Source organism: Anarrhichthys ocellatus, unplaced genomic scaffold, assembly GCF_004355925.1.
Source record: "Anarrhichthys ocellatus isolate YVR2014 unplaced genomic scaffold, GSC_Weel_1.0 scaffold72, whole genome shotgun sequence".
In the NCBI taxonomy this organism is placed as follows: domain Eukaryota; kingdom Metazoa; phylum Chordata; class Actinopteri; order Perciformes; family Anarhichadidae; genus Anarrhichthys; species Anarrhichthys ocellatus.
Genome location: NW_022280102.1, coordinates 71,728 through 87,773, shown reverse-complemented (window position 1 = coordinate 87,773; position 16,046 = coordinate 71,728). Strand labels below are relative to the sequence as shown.

The window sequence follows — 16,046 nt, the reverse complement described above, 5'->3', positions numbered from 1 at the left end:
CCGCGGCATCCCATTAGGTGAAGAATCCAATAATCCATTATATTCACCAGCACAGAGGAGGATTTATTGATTGAGAGAAACTAACCTGTCGCGGTTAGATCGGCTGGTGCGGCACTGATGGATGAAGAAGAGGCATGTTTTGCTTCTGCTCCAAGTGATCCAATTTGACCGCTCATCAAATACAGACGATCCTGCCTTTGCAAATTGGACGATATAGGTTGTACAGAACAGTGCAAGTGCTTTGCAGATAGCAGATAACAGATAGCATTTGAATGAATGTCTCAATCAAAGGTGAGCTGCATATTTAAAGAATGAGAAGAAATCACCCCAAAGCACAAAAAAAAAATCATAATATATGAAATCATTGAGGGATCTCACACAAAAGTAGAACATAAAGTACAATTCCAAAACTTGACAATTCGAGACAGCAACGTAGTTTATTTTTTCTGCTTCTATAACAAATCTTTATTTTATTTTTAGCTGGGGATGTTGGCAAAGACTAGCCCACATCTCTCTGACACACATTTTCTGTTTGGGTGCGCAAAGCTTCAGCCTGGTCACGAAACAGCGAGCCAAGTGTTTGGCCAATATTTGTGTACATGTACAACTGTAGGCTCTGTGTAAATGGATGTTCATTAGCATCAAAAAGACGGTGGGTGGTGGTGGTGGTTGGCAGTCCCCGGCTAACGTTGGCTTTCCTCCGGACTGGAAGATGAGCAGGAACCTCCCTGGCAGCTCTTTACAGGCAGAAATACAGAAAGTGATGAAAGGTTTCTCTTTCAGCAGGACAGACGGAGATATTTCAGTGTGGAGCAAAGACAGACCAGCGACGCTGCTAACAGAGCTAAACATGAATATAATCACATTTACTGTGAACAAATTCTTGCATCTACTCATCCCATCATCTTCTCTTTTTATCTGTTTATATTGTGGACGAAGAGGCTGAACACTCTCCTGTTTCAGACTGAAGAAATAAAGAAAGAGACATTTAAGCAACAAGAAAAACATTGTTCCAGCTTGATGTTTTTCTGCCTCCTCCTCAATATGTTATTGTATATGTGGACGAAGGTATGCACTTTTAACTTTGTTGTCCTACAGATCAGATGAGAGGTTTTAGTGTTATTAGCACATAGACTAAACAACAGAAAGGAGAGGTCAAGACACAATAGGATTTTAAAGGAAACCCCTCGAACTTAAAGAAGACAAACTGATTTGTAAAACATGATTGAGCACAATACAAGTAAAAGCAAAGAAAATAAGTGACTGTAAAAGTCACACAAGATGAACAGAAGAATATGGCATGTATTATCTGACAACAATAATAACAAATGATGCTGTATTGTTTCTTCCTTCACAATATGTTGGACTGCTCCTACCGTCTTACTTCAGACGACACATATAACCAGTGTGTGTTCTCCTTAAATACATACATTATAATAAAGCAGAAGACAAGAGACTGTTTTACATCCACTTTCACTCACTTTTCATGTTCAATCTCAGCATCAAAGTGCGTCTTTTTTTCTACATTCAAATGTGTCTCTTTTGTGAAATTGTACGTTTTTTTCCCCGCTAACAAGCTTCTCTATGTAAGTCTTGCTTGCCACCAAAAAAAAAGATTGCTTACCATGAGGGCAGCATTTAGGAGGTATACAGTATCATGTTATTGTGTCTTGTGGCCTCTAGTGGACATAACCTGAAGGGATGTTTGTCACGTTGTGTTTCTCAAAGTAAATCCACACTCTTACTGTCTGTCTATAAAGATTGTATTATTTGGTTTAACTTACTCTTTTTTTTTTTTTAAATGCTGTAGGAGAAATGACATGCTGCACTGCAAGGCAGTGTTAAAATAATTCAATATATTTTTCTCATTTAGGTTAAACTTACAAGCAGTCCTCATCTTTTTGTCCTCCAGTACAGTGAAAGATGTTGCACCGGAGGGATATTATAATGTTCTCGCTCCTAACAACTATCTTCGTGAAAAAGAAAAGTATCTTCAGGTATCTCACTGCAATTGTTGCTTATCAACCCAGATAGTGAATCTAATAAAATAGATATCAATAGCTCTTAAAATAACTCTCCAAACATGCTCGTGGTAAATGTGTACCTAAATGATGTTATTTTCTCATCAGCAATGGAATCCAGTTCCAGGTCTTTGTGTCGCTCCAACGTTAACATGTTGACACTTCAAAATATGAACAACCATCTCATGCACCCACTCACAGGTCGGTGGGTGAACTATCCAGAGCCTCCAGGTAGGAGTCAGTGCTGTGATTTCAGACTGTGACAACAATCACAGTTAAAATCAAACCAAACCAGTGAACCAACAAACCAAAAGTATCTGTGTATTCCAGAAGACAACATCAATGTACGTATCATTAAAATATCAGACTGATATCTATGTAATTTTATGAAATCACTCTTATGTACCAACTTATCAACATCCTTATGCTGCATGAAGCACCACACTGTTGAATACACATCAAGAACGACATAAACATCCAAGTTGATCCGTCATTTCCAGCAGTGCAAGAAATAGACCATATCATTGTTATTTTATTAGTAAAAGTCATGCATTCAAAAGTAAAAGTACACTTGTGTTATATGTGTGTCTTACAACTTAAAAAAATAATAATAATTTCAGGATATTTTCCAAACATTTTTTTTTAAATAACAATTTGATTTTAACGATAATCTTTTAGACATTTCACAACTTTTTGTTTGTTATATATTATATATTTTACATTAGAATTCTTTCTGATACTTTACGAACATTTGTCAGATATTTTGCTGTTTTTGTATTTTACTGAATTTTTTTAAATTAAAACAATTTAAAGATCCTTTAAAAAATATTTTTTATATTCCTAATATTTGTGTATTTTTTAGGTTTATATTTCATCACTGCATTTGACATTTTGATTAAAACATTTTGACAACAATTTATTGCCCTTGTTTGTTGCTATTGATTTCCTTTTGTATGATAATAAAGTTGTGCAACAAATTTCATATTCAAATCAGACATTTTATTCTATAAGTGAAAAATCATAGTAGACATTTTTAAAGTTATTCCATGATCAGATATACTAATTGTCTTAAACCAGTCAGATGAAGAATGTGTCGGTACACTGAATCAGCCTTCACATGGTGCAGTACTACAACACCTGCTCCACAGGTCGCATCTGAACGTCTCCGATCTAAGAGAAACGACATGAACGTTATCTCACTATGGGTAAACTGATGATGTATCAACAGTAAAAGAGCAGAAGTTGAAAACATTTGTGATACACTATAGAAAGCACTAAAATATGTAAATTAAATCACATACCTGCACATGGGGAGGTGCACTGAGGACATATGTGACAGAATTTGCAATATCTATTGCTTCCAGGGGCTGTAAGAGAAGTGAACAGTGAAATAATATGCTGATACTTATATCAAGAATACTCAGGGCATGGAGGAATGATACCTTTACCTTAAATCTAGAGCATACACCAGCAGCTTTATCAGGATTATCTTTGTAGAACCGCGAAAAGAAGTCTGTCTTCACTACACCGGGAGAAATGCACTGCAAAAAGAGCAGTGTTGGGCAAGTTACTCAGAAAGAGGAATAAGTTACCTTTTACATATTACTCCTTTAAAAAGTATTAATATCAATTTACTTATTACTTGCTATCAAAAGTAATTTGTTAAGTTACAAACCACTTACAAGGCTGCAAACAGACTCTTTCCATCATTGAGACAATCTCAAAAGACTTTCTTGTAGAGTATAAAGTATGATCTCTTACTGTGGCTCTGATGTGGGTGTTCGCCTCACGCAGCTCCTGTCTCAGGCCCTCCGTCAGGGCCGTCACAGCGTACTTGGTGGAGCTGTAGAAATGTCCATCAGCACTGCAAACTGCACGATGTCCACTCATGCTGCCGCAGAAGAAGATAGTATAAGTTGTTGGAAAAATTAACCAGGTCAGCACAAGCATTTACCTTCATGTATTGATATGGCCTCAGTCACTAGTGAATGTAAAAAAACAGAATGTTATTGCCATTTTTTTTTTTTTTAAAAGACACATTTGACTACGTGATGCAAGAAGATTTCCAGCATATGCAACTTTTCTTTGTCCTACTTGAGAGTTAACTGAATTATCTTTAGGTTTCTGACTGTTGGTTGACCAAAACAAACAATTGGAAGACGTCGGCACGGTCACACATAAAAGTATGCAGCCCAGTGACCATCAGGATATTTAGACCTAACCGAACGATTAATGGAGAAAATCTTCTGCAGATTTATCAATAATGAAAATAATTCTGTCTGCAGCCCTAGTAAGGTCAATAAACGGGTGATTGATTATTTTACCTCCTACATTTTGTAATGCGATAATAAAATCCTCAGATCTATTGAGTCGGGCAGTGTTGCAAATCGTCATAGTTGAAATATCAATGGTGATGATATTATTTAAAATAACAAAGACACAGATATTTAGGTGAAAATAAGTGATAAATCAACAGAAATGTACTTCACAAGCTGTACCTGTTTATGTTTATGATGTGCCCATCGTCAACATTTCTTTCCTTCATTGACTGATACGCTTCACGGGTGCAAATACACAACGCAAGAACGTTCACCTGCAAGAAAAAATAAAAAGTAAAGATATTACCTTCCAGATTATGGCGTCCAATCTAAAGAGAATTGACATCAGCACCTCAGAGGAAACAGAATTTTCCTTCATACATGGAGAGGTAACTTAATCATTGATTCTTATGTACAAAGAAAACTGCATTTTAGCTATGAATCACATGTAGGAGACATTTTCTTACTTTTAGTTGATACTTGACTTGATGTGTCCATCAACATTTGCTGTGTGTTCTCATTGTGTGGGATTTGTTTTGTCTCGAGTTTTATGCATATAATAAACTGGAGATTCACTGATCTGAAATAATGTCATGTTTCACTATTTTTGACTCGTCATAGTAGCAAAATAAATGATGGGTCCATGCTATTCAAGTGTCTCACTAAGCCAAAACGGTGTGACAGCGAGACAGCATGCACAATAACAGGACCCAGAAACAAATGCAGCTAAAACTGTGTAGTACTGTAAACACATCTATTTAATTATAAGCATTAGATTCAATTCCTAAAATTAAAAACATTTGCATTCTTACATCCAACATGTTCTTCCAGCCGCTGGTTTTTCCATTTAACAGAGACTCTGGATGACCTAAGCCAGCGTTGTTGATGCACACATCCACCCCTTTGTGCTGCTCTTTGATGGCAGCAAACATGGACACAATCTCCTCCTCGTTGGTCAAGTCACACTTGAAAGGCACCAGGACACCACTGTGGGCTGCACTTTGACACTCAGCTGCCAGTTTCTGAAATCAAGATGAAAAAGGTGTCAGACAATCAACTTTTTAATCTACTTTTTTCAGTTGTTCACACAGGCCACCCATCTGTCAATCGTTGGTTTCATTCTGTCATGTTCAAATATATTGTAAATTGGTAGATGAGAGAAAAACCTTGCACAACACATAATGCAACAGAAGGGAAAGTATTTATTATTTAAATTAGTGGATAAGGTGAGGGGGGGGGGGGGTTATTTGTATCTGCCTCTTATGCGATCTTCTGCTTTTTTATTCTTTAGAGTTCTTAACTTCGGAGATAAACTACTTTTTTAAAATTATTATTCAAAAGGAATTATGAATATTTTATGAAACATGTTCTGATTTCTGTTAACTCTGGAACGTGTATAACTGCTTATCTCCCAGGAAATGGTTCATCTGAGGTGAAGAGTTACCTAAACAAGAGGCACTCATTCAAGTTATTATATTTTCTGTGTGGAATGGCTCCTCTGTCTCTTTTATTTTATTAAATAAAACTAGATACAAAACACTGGAGGAGAGCCTGTATTACATTGGTCTACATTGATTCATGGATGATGTATTGCCTTATTATATCACAGAAAGGTTTTTCTCTAGATAAAAAATATCTTACAGTCATAATGAGTAACAAGAGAGTTTAACGAGTGTTTATGGGAGTTTATTTGTACTGAAAAAAACAAAATGCCCTGTCTTGTGGTGTCACGATAAACATTAACTTTACTAAACAAACAGACAGTCTATGAGGGCGACCCGACAGATAGATTGTTTTTAGATTTTCTGCAGTCTACAAAAATGCTTTTATTAGCCAATAGCTGGTGTTAAGTCACTGCGAGAAAAACATTAAGTGCATTGAGTACATTGTAACTTATTTACGACATGCATTCACTTTCAGTTAACGTGATCTCTGCTTTTTCACGTTAACAGCTGTGGGTTTCATCAACTAAGTCCTCTAATAGTGTCACGTGGGTTTGCTCTTCTGGCCTCAGGTGGACTGTTACTCACATAAAAACAAATCCCTCCCAAACGTGCAGAAATTAACTTTAAAGTGCAGAGCAAACCTGTATCTTTTCGACGTCCCTGGCACAGCCCACCACCTTCATACCGCAGCGGACCAACTCCTCCGCTACGGCCGCACCAATCCCGACCGAAGCTCCGGTCACCAGAGCCACTCTGCCCCTCCAGCGGTCCATCGATAACCTCCTTAAAATACAGATCGCTCTCAATAATAAGGAGAGTGACACAAACTTTGGTAGCAGAGAGGTAGAGGCAACCCACAGCTCCAACTGTCTGCTCTTGAACGCAGCACAGAAAGTAGTCCGTCTACGTCACTGTGCTGCATTCATTAAACATGCTAACTGTGGGATTTCGCATCACCCAGGTGGTGGCGAGTGCTTTTGTCATGCAGTTCAAATTGTAAAACAAACATACATATACAAGTAAATTCAGTCTAGAAGTGTTTAAGTTAATTAGCAATATATTTCTAGTTCCTGGAGCCCTCGGGTCTTCAGCCATAATAAGTAAGGAGCCTGTATACAAAGTCGGCGAAGCAAACTCGCTAACCCGCCATGATGGGGACCTGCGTACATCGCAACTTTAAAGTAACTTACAAGCCCTCTGAAATGTCTGAATATATTCTTACATACAATTCTTGTTTGTTATGCTTATACATGACACTAACCTGTTAAAAAGATTAAATGAACAGACAGGACAATGTTAGGCTGTTGCTGCATGAATGAGGAGGGAGCCAACAGGAGCCTAAAGCAGAGGTCCGGTCAGCTGCCGAACGTCCTGCTTCCACCTAATGGCGTTAATGGGTATTGCACCAACATAACAAATCCACAAAGACTGAGTTTATGTCGCTCAGACATGAAGTAAATCATCAGCAATAGAGTACATGTAATCATCATTCCTTGAAGGGAATAAAACATGTGACCACATATTTTATGTGTGACAGCAGTAACACAATACTGTAGTAGTTGTAGATTGATTGTCTGTCATTTAGTGATAACTCCTCAAAGAACATAAAAAAATCCTTGTTGCACCTGAATACCGTATTTTCCGCACTATAAGGCGCACTTAAAAGCCTTTAATTTTCTCAAAAAACGACAGTGCGCCTTGTAATCCGGAGCGCCTTATATATGGATCAATTGGTTAATTGGTTGATCTATACTGGTTGTACACGGCGCTCTGTCAAAATGTTTCAGTACGACTGGTAAACTACAAAGCCGCACCGCTTGCAGCATTACGGCTACCGTAGTCAGGGGCGTCGCCGAAGTAATAGCGGTAAACACCAGTACTGTGCTTACTCCTAGTCCAACACCACTTGTGTGTATAAAGACCCCAAAATGGCACCTTTCAAGAGACACGCTTACGACGCTGAGTTCAAACTCAAGGCTGTCAGCTACGCAGCCGAACATGGGAATAGAGCAGCAGCGAGAGAATTCAACATTAATGAATTAATGGTACGGAAGTGGAGGAAGCAAGAAGATGACCTGTTTTGTTGACATTTCCTTTAGCACAGCTCCATCTAGTGGATGCATAACGCAACCCCTGTCAAACATTTGACTTCTTAGCTTCTATTCTATGCGCCTTATAATCCGGTGCGCCCTATATATAAAAACAGTTCTAAAATAGGCCATTCATTGAAGGTGCGCCTTATAATCCAGTGCGCCTTATAGTGCGGAAAATACGGTAAGTTAATTTTGATCAGTTGGAGATTTTTCCATTAACCAACTCTCAACTGCATCTTTAAGCTGTGAGTTTTCAGGCCAAATCTTGTGAATAAGGGTCCATACATTATCTGGTGAATATCAGTCTAAAGATATCAGGGCTCAGAAGTCATAAATCTAAAGCATGTGGTGTGGGGGCGTGATTGATAGGTGCGGTTACCTGTCTTATAACAGGTTGGTTGAACTCTGCTTCTGGCATCATCTTCCAAAACAATTATTTCAAAGCAGGCAGACTCGGACAGATACAGTACATTCACAATGCTGTTAGCATCAGTTTTATTTTATTTTGCATCTTCCATGAGGATTGTCTCAGTTGCAGGTAGGTTCTCAAAGAAATTTAATTGATTAGACTTTGCAAATGTATTTAGCCTCAAACATTCTTTATTTTTTGTGTTTTCTTTTGAGGAAATTGATGACATAAAACATTCTTCAATTAACTGGGCTTATTCATTACAAAGAAGAAATTCAAAATATGTATTTACATTTGTTTTCGGCTGGAGGCTTGTATTAATTCTTGCTGTTTTATAATTTCTATGCAATGACTAAATTCAAACATTTTTTTGTAGATTGGTGCTACCAATCCCAAGTTACATGCAATCACACCTGCACAGGTAAACCTCAGGACAAACCATTTACAGTTTAAATACAATTTTAAAATATAAATAGTGGAGTTACTTTTTTCTCATTCACCTGCCTTCACAGGTCCAGAGGTATGGGGAGTGGTTTCACCGCACTGCAGTGGCAAATCTCAGTCTCCAGTTATTGTTACAAGGAGAATTCTACCAGATGAACGACTCACTCCTTTTCACTTCATTGGCTATCAAGAGGCTTTTCATGGTCGCCTCATAAACTCCGGTCACAGTGGTACGTCCTTGTGATAATTGCAGTTTTATTTGAGGAAGAAGATTTGGTAAAAAGATGACAATGAATTATCTTAAATCAGCTTGACTAAAGTAAACCGACTGTGAAATAGTCTCAAGGTAAACCACTGAGATGGTCGTATATGGCAAAGCCTATCTTTAAATTTGAAGATGCTGCAAAACATTGATAATCTTTTAAAGTTTGCACTGTAGCCGATTACATAGAGCCTTTTTGGATTTGGGGTCTTTTTTGCCTGAATTTTCCAGTTCAACTGGATTTACCCTCTGGTATGAGGATCAAAGGAGGAAATCTGGCTGCACCATATAAAGCAGTTCAACTTCACTTGCATTGGGGCAAAGACAGAGGACCTGGGTCTGAACACACGGTTGATGGAGAACAATTTCCAATGGGGGTAAGAAACATGGGTATGGAAGTGTGTTATAATTATATGATAAAGCCACTTTGTGTACTGCATTCAAATAAATGAAATATTGAATCATTTTATGCCATCTACAGATGCATATAGTCCACGTAAAAGAAGAATACGACTCTATATCCCAGGCTCTAAGCAACCACATAGCCGTGGCTGTTCTTGGCTTTTTCTTTGAGGTGATTTAATTTGATTATCATATACAAAAAAGTGGTTAAAATGTATCTGCTTAAAAAGAGTTTGATAAAACAAAGATGACCAATTTGGTGCCCAAGGAAAGATTTTAGCTGGTGTCTCTGGCATTGCAGCCAATTCCACCACCAATCATTGTGTTCACACACTCCACCGAAACTGCGAAGCTTTATGTCTTTGAGTCTAAGCTATGCAGATCACATATAAAAGAAAAACTCTATCAGCTATTAGGGCGATGCCTCGGCACGATGCTGCAGCCAACACAAAAAAAGGCCCTGTGTAATAGTTGTATTGTTGTGGGCTTTTATAAATAATAGTATTAAAATAGTATTAGTTAGAAATAGTAAAATTTATAATTTTCGAATCTTTTCTTCTCCCCTCATTTGGGGTGCCCCTTTGGATGGATGGTGTCCCTAGCATTTGCATATGCCGCTGATGCCTAAGGCCGGAGCAATATTTGTTGTTCTGGACAAGCGTCTTTCTTATGAAAATGTTGTCAAAGTGGGCCATAGGTTCAATAATTGCAAATATATAATTTCCAGGTTAGATCCCAAAGTATGTGAGTTCGTGATTTTTCTGTTATACTTGATCAACTGGCATCAACATTTTTGGCACGTTTCAAAGTTTAACCATAACTGGGACAGAAGAACAGGACTTATTCATTGTGAAGGAAAGATAAAGGATTCTATGGATATAATGGTTGCAAAGATAGTAAAATAAATTTAACCCCCGATATAGAAAAAAAAGTATAAATGGTCCAAAAATCGTGCCTTGAGGTACACCAAAGTTAAGCACAAGGAACTTTGAGAAAAAAGGATTAGCAAGGACTCTTTTAATTTTGTGATAATTAAGAAAAACCTTTTCAAAACCTTTGAAGATCAAAAGTAACAGGAAGCAATTCAACTGTAACAAATCACCAGGATCAGTTTGAACCAATCCTTCCACAGTATGTTTTCCCAACTTTTATAAAAATGCCAAGTAACTTGAACATTTTATTCTTTTCAGAAGTCCAAGTCTGCAAATAAGAAATTGTATCCACTTCTTAATGCTCTGAAATACATCACACGACCTAGTAAGTCATATCTGCTGACGTGGACAAATAAGATCATTTTGCATCATTATCTTCAATCCACATTGTGTATCGGGTCCTAAATGTGCTGCTGATTGTTCCAGTGTTAGGCTAAAGTGCAATTGTTAAGAGATAACATCACAAAACACCTTTTTAACACCTCAACAATAAATAGATTAACAATCAAGCTGTCACCTTGAACCTCTTTGTTGTCTAATAAAACGTTTCTGGCTAACTTATCTTGTTAATATTTTATAAAACCAGCCAACAGTACGACACTGAAAGGCGTGTCCCTGGAAATGTTCATACCTCCTGAGAAGAATAGGACCAAGTACTTTCGCTATGATGGCTCCCTCACCACACCCAACTGCGCTGAAGCTGTCATCTGGAGCCTGTTTGAAAACACAGTTCCTCTAAACAGGAAGCAGGTAATTATTTTCACAATAATCTAAAAAAAAGATCTATATTTGAACACAATTTCCTGCATTTCTGCTTTTATTGCAGGAATTTTAAACCAATGCATTAGGCAATGATTAAGATATGCTATCTTGCTTAGTTTAGTCGTTCTGCCAGAAAAGTGGGAAGATCAGAAAAAGCTGTCTTATGCTCTGCCAGTTTAACCCAATACCCGAAACATCACATGCTGTGGTATTCAATTAGGGAAAGGGATCAGGGGTATACCATGAAACATACAATAGATGGGTGTGTGTGTGTGTGTGTGTGTGTGTGTGTGCGTGTGTGTGTGTGTGTGTGTGTGTGTATGTGTGTGTGCTAAAACACTCCATAGTAACATTGTTTTAGAATACTGAGAAAGAGAAGCATTGCGTAAATAATTTGAGTGGCTTCCCACCTGTACCACTGCATCCACTGTATTTATAGAATTTGTCATTTTACTTTTTCACCTGTCTGTTGTGATTTTTTATTACAGCTCGCTGTATTCGCCCAGCTTCAGTTTTCTAATGGAAAGCATTTCTGTTTAATTTACTACACCTTTATAAATAAATACTGCAGTATATCTCCACTGATGATTGTCAAATAAAATATATATAATGTAGTGTGTGTATATATATAAAAAAATCAAACTAATGTGTGAATTAACTGTATGTAATGTGTGCGATTTTGTTGTTGTAAAGACAACCTCATGTGTCAAAGCATATGTCATTAGCATTTTAAAATATTAATTGTATATTTAAGTTGTCGATTTTGCATCTTGTTACCTCAAAATGTATCTATTTTCTATTTCTGCAAAAAACTGCACTGCGGTTTGCTGACAATAGTAATCCAATCCTGATTACTGTAATGCCCTTTACACTGTTATCAGTCAGAGCGTCACCTCCTGTAACATCCACCACGTGGCAGCACCAAACAAGTCTGAATGACTCTGGACTGTGAATGTATTCAACTCTGGGTAGCACACTTAAAGAAGTGCATGACTATCCTCAAATGTTTTATTTCTATGTTTAGCCATCCTGGGGAAATTTAATCTCTCATAGCGTGACTTGCTAATGAACCCACAGCCGTGATGTCATGAGACAGTTAGAAGTTTGACTGGACAGAAACAGGTGTGTGTTTGTGGTGTGTGTGTAAGCACATACATTTGATAGATTCATTGTAACTGTTCCAACATATTAACGCTTAAATTATATTTCTTTAATTGCAATAACTTAAACTTCAGCAACCCTTTTAAAGGAAATATACATTTACAGCTACCGTTGTAGACAGCATAAGAAGATTATTCTAAGATTACTGAGCAAAGGTAAAACATAATTCAATCAGTCCTAATCAGTGACCAGGAAGGATAATACCCCGGGGTCATTAGATGATGCACTTGTTTTTGGCACCCTGACTATCTACAGTATACCTCTAAACGTACTTGAGGAGATCACTTTGGATATAATCCCATGTTGTTGCACAGGAATAGCTGTCTAATGTAATCACAGTCTCTGGCGCAACGGTGCTGAGATAATCTGCAGGATGCACAGTCATGCTCGACTTCTGCAAAGTTGTTTTCTTGAAAAACACACATATGAACTCATTATCACATGAAAACATAACCTTTACGTGTGTGTGCATGTAATCTTTGACAATGTGAATGCCTTCAGTATTTTATTCCATGCAGCAAATTCAACTTTTTTGTCAATTCCTCCATTTGCAACTGGTTATTTTCTTCATCTGCTACACAACTCTCTGCATGTCTTTTCTTCTTTTCCTTCACTACCACGAACATCTTTTCTCGGTTTGTGAGTGCCGCCCTTCCCCCACTTCCTCTTATTTCACTTGGTGTGACTCTGAGGTTTTGGTTGTCGTGACAACAGAGGACACGGGCCCTCGTCTATTCTATTTGCGAAGTTTCTGTTGTTGCAAATATATTGCACATTTGCTGCTGGGACAGCGAAGGGCCTTGCACCACCACCACCACCACCACCCCACCCACACCTTGTGAGAAACTTGCAGACGTGAACAAGTTCTCGGAAATATAGGCGCGATATGAATCTCTTCCTGTGTAGTCTGTACAAATGATTCTGGACTATTATTTGAGGACAGTGCTGAGGAGCAACGTACTCCCTTTGCAAACATTTAACATGAAATAAGCTCACTCAATCAATAGGTCTGCTAATAATCTTTGATTTACTTTGATCTTTTATCATTATGTTGCTATTTCAGTCAAAGTACACGCCTCAATGCTCTATCAGTAAAGAGTACTGTTGTCCTGAGGTCATTGATACACATCCACATTGGTTATTACTGGGATCAATATCGGTCGACTTCAGTGTCTGGCTTCTTCTTTAAAAGCAGGTGTCGCGCCTCATAACTGCATGTCCTTAAAAGGGATGAGCAGCAGTGGTGCAGTCTGACAGGGCTTCATGGGCATAGGTTATGTGTGTGTGTGTGTGTGTGTGTGTCTGTCTGTGTGCAGATGAGTCCACTAAGATTTAAAGTAAATTCTGAGGTACTGTTACTTTACTCTTGTATTTCTAGATTGTGAATCTTTCTTACAGTGTTTTACATTAAGCTGATGGCTACAGTTACTTTACTGAGTAAGATTGTACGTGAAAAAAAACAATACTCTGAAATAAGCTGTATTATTATCACTAAACAAAAGTATATGGACCAACAACCACCAGCAGCTACAGGTTCATAATGCAAGAAAAATATTTCAAATACACTTCCCTGCATGTGTGTGTGTGGGCGTACATGTGTGTGTGTGTGTGTGTGTGTGTGTGTGTGTGTGTGTGTGTGTGTTTGTGTGTGACTGTTAGAGCTTTTCCTGTGTTAACCACGTGGCTCAGACGGGTTAATAAAAAGACCCTGTTCACTTCTGGGTTTTCTTTCTTCTCGTGAGTCCAAAAGCTGGTAAGGTAAGACCCTGACAGCATTTGACTTTATTTAGAATCTGATGATCGCTGCTTTTATTTGTTGTATCCATCCAATTCAAATGCACTGAAATACACAGGAGTAACTGCTTTATGTCTCATTATTGTTCTATATCAGCATCATTTCGAGCAGCGTTACTGTCAAATGCTGTATGTGCAAACTGTTTTCATGTTTCTCAGTTATAGAACGATGTTAGGAAATGTGCTTGTGTTTCATTTAATGTGTGAGAACTTGCCTTTATTCAACCCTTCATGTCTTCAGTGTTTGCGGCGGAGCAACCAGAAGTTACCGATGTACAGTGTTGTCACCCATAAAGTAGAAAGCACTACTAAACTTCAATACACAGTGTAGTGTTTCCTACTTTATGGATGAGTATACTGTTGGCTGCAGAGAAATTCACAAGAAGAAACCAACGGACTCTGTGTGAAAGATCTTAGAAATCTAAGGCCCAATCCTGAAAACCTGCAGAATGTTTCTATTGCTTTTGTAATTTTCTTTTGTTTTATGTTTATTTATTACACATTTAGATGATAATGGTGAATGTGAAAACCTGTCAGAAAAGAAACTGATTTAAATTAACATAGTAAAATCATACACCAGTAAAAACAAGTAGCTAAGATTTATAGTTAAAAGAAAGCAGGTGAGCATTGTACAGATTCAAGACAGTTTAATATCAGTGTCTGCTTTACAATTCTTGCATTGATAACATGAATATTTTCCTTTGTACAAAGTCTCTGTTGATAAATAAAATTGCTGCAAAACTCAAAAACATTTTCACCTAAATTTTACACATGAAAAAACTATGATCTAATTATAGAAAATATATAAACAGGGTGTAAGGCAAATATGGATACACTATATAAATACTCTCTCCAGATCTTTTCATATCGTTTTTGATTATTAAAATATATATGATTTGTATTTGTCTGTACTTTTTTCACCAAATGATTTTTTAATTACTGTTACTGTACAAATAAATATTTCTTTGAATAAAAGCTGCTGATTTCCCATTGTGTCTGAGACTTGGCATTTGTATTAAGCATCTTAGCGTGCCCTTTTCTTCTAATTCCAGGGTAGCGGCTGCAGGTAGTTTGATGGAACCAAACCTCTTCGTCCATGCAGATCCCCCTAACATTGAGATGAAAGTAAAGTTAGTGCGCAAAAGCCAGTGCAAGAACTAATCAATCAAACCAATCATTGTATTGTAATTGTAAAGGTGACACTCACGTAGTAAAATCCATCTTGATCCATGTCACCTAACACGTATATAATATCTCCTGAGCGAAAGCCAAGTTCAACCTTTGAGAGAAGAAGAGTTTTGAGTGACACCACAAACCATATTGCTGTATTTAAAATAAAAAATAAGACTGTATTTGTACAAAATGGTTAAAAGCACAATGTGGTTCATGTATCATGATAGTGCTTACTTCACTGTCCATGTTGGGTGAACTTTCCCATGGATCGTAGTCGAATAAGGCCACCATTCGTCGAACGACCACATCATCGGTGATACTGGTTATATCGCTCAGATCTGGCATTAAAGACATATTTGTGGGCCCAAATACACAAACACTCCTTTGAAATCACAACTTTAATGGTAAAATGTGTCTATAAGTGCATTGACGCTAAAGAAAATGACTGCTCAAAGAGCTGATGAAGAGTAAACAACTACCTTTGAGCAAGTGCACTGAAAGAAATCAGTGTTTCATTAACGTTTTTTGTATGATTTCTGTATTACTTTTACTTGCTCTTATTTGTTGTAGTAACATTCACAGCTCAGTGGAAACAGCTTCCCACACAATATGTTGTGTTATACTACCCCTATTTTAGTGCTCTGGCAGTGTGTTACAGCACAGTGTCCTGCAGAAACAGGGGGCTGATACCTGTATGGTCCACAGGGAGGAAGCCCTGCTGCATGAGTAGATGCTTCAGGTACTCATCATCCACTGGGATTTCATCCACCATGTTACTTGGCACATAACCGGAGAGACCACCAGACTCACCGTGATAGAAGCCATCAGAG

The 16,046-nt window shown here is 37.7% G+C and overlaps 3 protein-coding genes across 4 annotated transcripts; 1 reads left to right on the top strand and 2 right to left on the bottom strand.

Annotated features, from left to right (window-relative positions):
• Positions 1 to 2,998: 2,998 nt before the first annotated feature.
• Positions 2,999 to 7,104, bottom strand: LOC116397791 (dehydrogenase/reductase SDR family member 11-like). Of its 2 annotated transcripts, XM_031873597.1 has the most exons (8): positions 7,046 to 7,104; positions 6,426 to 6,567; positions 5,152 to 5,361; positions 4,520 to 4,614; positions 3,783 to 3,912; positions 3,470 to 3,562; positions 3,323 to 3,388; positions 2,999 to 3,191 (listed from the first exon to the last, which is right to left on the bottom strand). In XM_031873597.1, exons 2-8 carry the CDS (start codon positions 6,555 to 6,557, stop codon positions 3,150 to 3,152), a joined length of 768 nt encoding a protein of 255 aa, XP_031729457.1. In that variant the 5' UTR covers positions 6,558 to 6,567; positions 7,046 to 7,104; the 3' UTR covers positions 2,999 to 3,149. The 2 variants fall into 2 exon arrangements, with proteins under 2 accessions (XP_031729457.1, XP_031729456.1); XM_031873596.1 differs by lacking the exon at positions 7,046 to 7,104 and having other exon boundaries at positions 6,426 to 6,664.
• A 1,217-nt stretch (positions 7,105 to 8,321) lies between these two features.
• On the top strand, positions 8,322 to 11,687 carry ca4b (carbonic anhydrase IV b). The gene is made up of 8 exons (XM_031873507.1): positions 8,322 to 8,415; positions 8,663 to 8,707; positions 8,799 to 8,960; positions 9,224 to 9,369; positions 9,474 to 9,566; positions 10,585 to 10,651; positions 10,913 to 11,076; positions 11,577 to 11,687. Exons 1-8 carry the CDS (start codon positions 8,355 to 8,357, stop codon positions 11,685 to 11,687), a joined length of 849 nt encoding a protein of 282 aa, XP_031729367.1. The 5' UTR covers positions 8,322 to 8,354.
• Positions 11,688 to 14,824: 3,137 nt separating this feature from the next.
• LOC116397811 (RIMS-binding protein 2) lies at positions 14,825 to 16,046 on the bottom strand. Its single transcript, XM_031873635.1, has 4 exons — positions 15,907 to 16,046; positions 15,451 to 15,554; positions 15,251 to 15,322; positions 14,825 to 15,151 (listed from the first exon to the last, which is right to left on the bottom strand). Exons 1-4 carry the CDS (start codon positions 15,986 to 15,988, stop codon positions 15,086 to 15,088), a joined length of 324 nt encoding a protein of 107 aa, XP_031729495.1. The 5' UTR covers positions 15,989 to 16,046; the 3' UTR covers positions 14,825 to 15,085.